The 6428-nt window shown below is 37.6% G+C and overlaps 1 protein-coding gene across 1 annotated transcript in view; it reads left to right on the plus strand.

The window, feature by feature from the left end:
* The window catches only part of ABCA13 (ATP binding cassette subfamily A member 13), an 888443-nt gene that overhangs the window by 650428 nt on the left and 231587 nt on the right, over positions 1-6428 (plus strand). The window contains 1 exon segment of the mRNA XM_007944147.1: positions 953-1109. Within this exon segment, the coding sequence (XP_007942338.1) occupies positions 953-1109 (157 nt within the window).

Raw genomic sequence — 6428 nt, forward strand, 5'->3', positions numbered from 1 at the left:
TTTCCGAGGCAGTATCACTATAGAAGTAGGATTGCCCAACCTTCCTTCCGAGGAGTGGCTGGTGGGTTTGAAACACCAGCCTTCTGGTTAGCAGTCAAGTGCCTTAGGCACTATGCTACCAGAGCTCCCTAATAAAGAGCAGACTTAATGATTTGGTAGAGAGTGGGTGTAACCCCCAAGACTGTGGGCCTTTGAGACCCTTCAAACCCTTCAAAATTGAATCCATTCCCAGGGATCACTTTTCAACCAAATATTAGACAGGTTTCTTGTATATTGACTTAATCTCATTCTGAGCACTCTTTCTACAGTCCAATATTTAGTGATAACACTTACTACCTGGTTTTGGAAGCACACTGATATGAACCCCATTTTCAGCATCACTACATATGATGTAGTGATATGGAAACTTGATTATGGTATTTTAACTTTCTTAATTCCTATTTCCCTCTCTGTGAAATAGTGATTATAGCACCCATCTTCCAAGATTGCTGGAGAATCTGAGGTGTATGAGAAAATAGTGTGCAAACATATAATGTCCAGTACATAGGGGACTCTAAAAAGAAGTTTTCATTTCTTATTTTAATGCCTTATATAGTAAAAAGTAGCTCTTCAGTTCTCCATAAGGTTGATATAATTTAACTTCCTCTATAATTTATCCCTGTTTTATTGAAGAGAGTCAAAACAAAGGACCAGGATCAGTCATTGAAAGGAGGTGATGATGGGAGCAATTAACTGTCTTGCCCCAGGCCACAGAGCTGGCAAGTCCAGCCCCATATCCGAGATGTGTGTTTTGACCCTGTCTTTAGAAAATACCATAGGGTGTATTAAGAAAAGAGTGTTTCTGTTTACTTTTAAGAAGAACTACCTGACCAATAAAATTTCATCTATGATCAGTCTTCATACAAATATATGTGACAGTAAACTGAACATAATTTTTCTCTTTACTTTCCAGATATGCAACCCTTCCATGGATGTATCTGATGTCCAGAATCTTCTCAAGTTCAGATGTAGCTTTCATCTCCTTCATCTCTTTAAATTTCATCTGTGGTCTTTGCACCATGCTGATGACCACCATGCCTCGGCTTTTGATCATCATCTCCAAAGCAAAGGTTAGTTAACATTAGCATCATCACTTTGCCAGAGGTACTCTTAAGGAAAGAATGTTGATTCACGTTTATTTTGTTGCATTCCCAAGTGGCATTAAATGGAATGTGCTAGTATTTACTGACCTTAAACTTCAGAAAAGAAAAAAAAAAAAATGACTCTAATTAAGAAAAGCAATTTTGCCATAATAATAGAGTCAGGTCCAGACTTAGTAAGTGACAAAGAGACAGTCAGTCTCTGCTGCTCCATTAGTGATGACAGACTGACTAAGATAGTTGTGTCTGCGTCCCTAGCATCTTAGTGACTCTGTGTGGGTGAATTGCTGAATTGATAATTGGGTGAGTGAATGCATGAATGAAAATACATCATGCCAACATGCTGCAATAGGAGAGGCAGACATTCCTCTGCCTCTTGGGTTCAGACACTTTGGGGTAGATTTGGCCATAGTGGCTGACCATACTCTCAGATGAGAGCATATCTGGAGTATTATTGGAGGTGATGCTTGTGAACCCTGACACAAATTTAGTTTTGTTACTTTTCATAGTAACTGTATTGGTTCTGGAGTATTTCTCCCTATGAGAGGAGTGCCTCTCCTTAAGAACACTCCTCTTTAACAGGGCATTCTCATTAGCAAGTTGCTATTGTGGATGTCATCCCCAACACCTCTCTAAGTCAGACTGAATCCCATCTGCTGACTTATTCATTTGTCAATGGCCATACTCTGCAACCCCATTGGGCATACCTGCCTGTGGCCTCTGATTTAACCAACTCTTCAGCTTCACATTGCTTCCTGTGATGCCTGTGGAAGTGAACTTTGGTTTGCAACCCTCTCTACCTTATATATCAATCCTTTTTATTCCTACTATTCTTATCTCTGACTTTACTGCTCTTTTCTAACTCCCTGGTGTTTGCATGAAGTCTGATTGCCAGAAGTTCTAAGTGGCCTGTTGTTGTTGTTGTTGTTATGTGCCGTCGAGTCGGCCCCAACTCATAGAGACCCCTCCTTGGGTTTCCGAGGCAGTATCACTACGGAAGTAGGATTGCCCAACCTTCCTTCTGAGGAGTGGCTAAGTGGCCTAGATGTTCCTATATGACTCAAGGACTGAGAAAATAATTTGGGAAAAGCACAGAGTCTCCAGGTCTGAAGGAAACACTTTTGGTCTCTTAAAATGGGATGGGGAGAAATACTTTGTTCAATTGGACAGGCTGACTTTTGCATGACCAGATTTTCAGAGACTCAGTGGACTCTCCAAGGATGGTGGGTGCTATTTTATATTGTTATATTCTTACATTTTATTGCTATACATAATATTTGTATAGAAACAGTAATGTATGAAAACATTTATTATGTATTCATTGGAGGAAGCAATCTATTTTGGTGATTTTTTTACAGCTCTGTCATTGACTCTAATATGCATTGTTATGTCTAGTCTTTAAAAAGAAAATTTTGGAGCCATTAATTGGCTTTAGCTTGAGGAGAAAATTTAAATTGGCAGTTATACAATTTTTCCTCCTCTGCTTTCAGATTTCTAACATGACATGGGCCACTAGGGATGTCAGTAATGAACTAAGGTGGGAAGAATACAGATCAAGGTAGATAATCTGTATGGTGAGGTCTACTCTATAGGACAAATTCACATAAGGCAGGATTAGCTCCAAAAGCACAAAGTAGAAGGAGGAAGGTTCTTCCAGACGCAAAGAGGAGACTAGATAGTAGACATTCCATGTGTGTGTGTCTCTAATAGCATGGTATATAGAAAGGCATTATAATTGTTTTGTTGTTAGGTGGCATCAAGTTGGTTCTTACTCATAGTGACCCTATGGACAACAGAACAAAACAATGCCTGGTCCTGTGCCAGCCTCACAATCCTTGCTATACCTGAGTATAGCAGCCACTGTGTCAATCCATCACATTGAAGTTCTTTCCCATTTTTGTTGACACTCCACTTTACCAAGCATGATATCCTTCTCCAGAGAATGGTCCCTTCTGACACTATAATCAAAGTAGGTGAGATGAAGTCTGGCCATGATCACTTCCAAGGAGCATTCCAGCTGCACTTCTTCCTGGACAGATTTCTTCTGGAAGTCCATGGTATTTTCAGTATTCTTTGCCAACACCACAACTCAAAAACGTCAACTCTTCTTTGGTCTTTCTTAATAATTTTGCCGCTTTCACATGCATATGACATGATTGAAAATACCATGGCTTGCATTGTTGTTGTTGTTGTTATGTGCCGTCGAGTCAGCCCTGACTCATAGCGACCCCTCCTTGGGTTTCCGTGGCAGTATCACTACGGAAGTAGGATTGCCCAACCTTCCTTCCGAGGAGTGGCTGGTGGGTTTGAACCGCCAGCCTTCTGGTTAGCAGTCAAGTGCCTTAGCCACTATGCTACCAGAGCTCCTTGCATTAGGCTTATCTTAATCTTCAAACAGACATCTTTGCTCTTCAGCACTTTAAAGAGATCTTTTGCAGAAGATTACCCAGTGCAATGTGTTGTCTGATTTCTTGACTGCTGCTTTGATTGGTGTTGATTCTCAAACCAATTAATGTGAAATCTTTGACTACTTCAATCTTTTCTCCATTTATTATGATGATGCTTATTGGTTGAGTTGTGAGGATTTTTGTTTTCTTTATGTTAAAATGTAACCCATACTGTAGACTGTGTCTTTAATCTTCATCAGTAACTGCTTCTAGTCATCTTCACTTTCATCAAGCAAAGTTGTGTCATTTGCATATCACAGGTTGTTATTGAGGCTTCCTTCAATCCTGATGCCAAATTCTCCTTCATATTGTCCAGCTTCTCAGATTATTTGCTCACTATACAGATTGAATAAGTATGCAAATTCAAGTTGAAGCTAAAGACAATTAAAACAAGTTCACAAGAGCCAAAATATGACCTTGATTATATTCCTCTTGAATTTAGAGACCACCTAAAGAATAAATTTGATGTATTGAACACCAATGACTGAAAGCCAGAGGAATTGTGGGTTGACATCAAGAACATTATCCATGAATAAAGCAGAATGTTATTATAAAGACAGGCAAAGAAAAAAAGACCAAAATATATGTCAGAAGACTCTCTGAAACTTGCCTTTGAATGGAGAGTAGCTAAAGCAAATGGAAGAAATGACAAGATAAAAGAGTTGAACAGAAGATTTCAAATGTGCAAATTCCTGGAGTTAGAAAATCAAAAGAGAAGAATGTGCTCAGCCTTTCTCAAGCTGAAAGAACAAAAGAAAAAATTCAAACCTCGAGTTGCAATATTGGAAGATTTATGGGAAAAATACTGAATGATGCAGGAAATAGCAAAAGAAGATGGAAGGAATACACAGAATCACTGTACCGAAAAGAATTGGTCAATGTTATTCCATTTCAGGAGGTGGCATATTATCAAGAACCAATGGTATTGAAGGAAGAATTCAAAGCTGCACTGAAGAAATTGGAAAAGCACAAGGCTCCAGGAATTGATGAAATACCCATTGAGATGTTTCAACAAACGGATGCCACTCTGGAGACATTCACTTGTCTATGAGTCGGGTTTGACTCGACGGCACATAACAACAACAACAACAACAATGCTAAGAAATTTGGAAGACAGCTACCTGGTCAAATGACTGGAAGATATCCACATTTGTACCCATTCCAAAGGTGATCTTAAAGACTGTGAAATTATCAAACAATATTATTAATATAATATACAAGTAAAATTTTGCTGAAGATAATTCAAAAACAGTTACAACAGTATCTTGACAGAGAACTCCAGAAATGCCAGCTGGATTCAGAAGAGGATGTGAAATGAGGGATATCATTGTCGATGTAAGATGGTTCTTGGCTGGAAGCAAAAAATACCAGAAAGATGTTTACTTGTGTCTTACTGACTGTGCAAAATCATTAAATTATGTGGATCATAAACAAATTATGGATGAAATTGAGAAGAATGGGAATTCCAGAGCACCTAATCATGCTCATAAGGAACCTGTACACAGACCTGGGGGCTGTTGTTCAAACAGAACAAGGGGATACTGCATGGTTTAAAATCAGGAAGGGAGTGCATGAGGGTTGTATCCTTTCACCATACCTTTTTAACCTGTGTGCTGAGCAAATAATCTGAGAAGCTGAGGAAGAAAGGTGATACTACCCTCAGATTATAAGTAGCATTACTTACTGCAAAAACAAACAAACAAACAAAAACAAAGAATAGATTGTGGGAAAATGAGTCAAAATCAATTTATAACAAATCACAAAAAGTATTTTATTTCTTTACTGAAGTCTTTCCTTTCTTTGACTCCTTATTTTGATATTGATTGTTTATAATACTGAACATTCTAAATGGACAATTTCAAGTATTCATTTGTAAGTTGTAGAGTTTGCATTATATTCTTATGAGTCAATGGAAGAAAGCAAGAAAAAATTATCAGATCAATCTTAAAAAATAGTATAACCAGCATTAAGTATTATGTGTAAAACTTATAGTATCAAAATGACAATTTAAAATTTTACAAAATTACAACTTACAGGCTGATTTCTATAGAAAAAGCACTTTGGGTTCTAATTGATGATCTGGAGTATCTCTCTCTCCCACTGGTGAGGCTCTGTGTTGAGATGGAGGTGATGTAGGTCAAGGAAAACTTCATGGGCTTTATTAATTTAGTTCTTTGTATACTGGTCTCATTATTCCATTTCCACATATCCTAAAATGGACACTAATGGATAACTATCCCCATGAATTTGTAAAACTTCATCCTCCATCATATGTGCTGAGTATTTGCCCATTCGCTATTTGTATATTGTGGAGACTTTAACTCATAGTTGCATAGAGGCAACTGTGAATCTTCAATTAGATGAATTGACATAGAAGTTACTACAGTGGATTTAAACATACCAATGATTTTGAAGAGGGCATAAGGTCAGGCAGCATTTTGTATTATTTTTATACAAATCATTATGAGTTGGAGCTGACTAGTCAGCTACTAGCAACAATAACAACTATGAACTAGGAATTTTTCATATTACTTAAATGCTCACCATCAGTTGGTAAAATAACTTCTAATATAATTTCATTTAAATACTCATGTCACCTTGCGGCTGCTCATGGTATGCATGTTAAAACACGATAAAGTTTAGAAAATGTAACTTGTCACAAATCAAGTGTTTCTAAAAAGGGGCAAAGCCAGCTCTTGAAACCAAATTTGCTTGTCTACACAGTCCAAAGTCATAAGTATTTTGTCTTATTGCTACATGAATGGATGACTAGAAGAATACTCTTTTTGATATTTTCCTAAAGTGAATAAATTATTTATACACTAGGACATATGCTATATAT

This window comes from Orycteropus afer, unplaced genomic scaffold (assembly GCF_000298275.1).
Source record: "Orycteropus afer afer isolate SDZICR_OR568_19922 unplaced genomic scaffold, OryAfe1.0 scaffold00121, whole genome shotgun sequence".
Taxonomy (NCBI): domain Eukaryota; kingdom Metazoa; phylum Chordata; class Mammalia; order Tubulidentata; family Orycteropodidae; genus Orycteropus; species Orycteropus afer.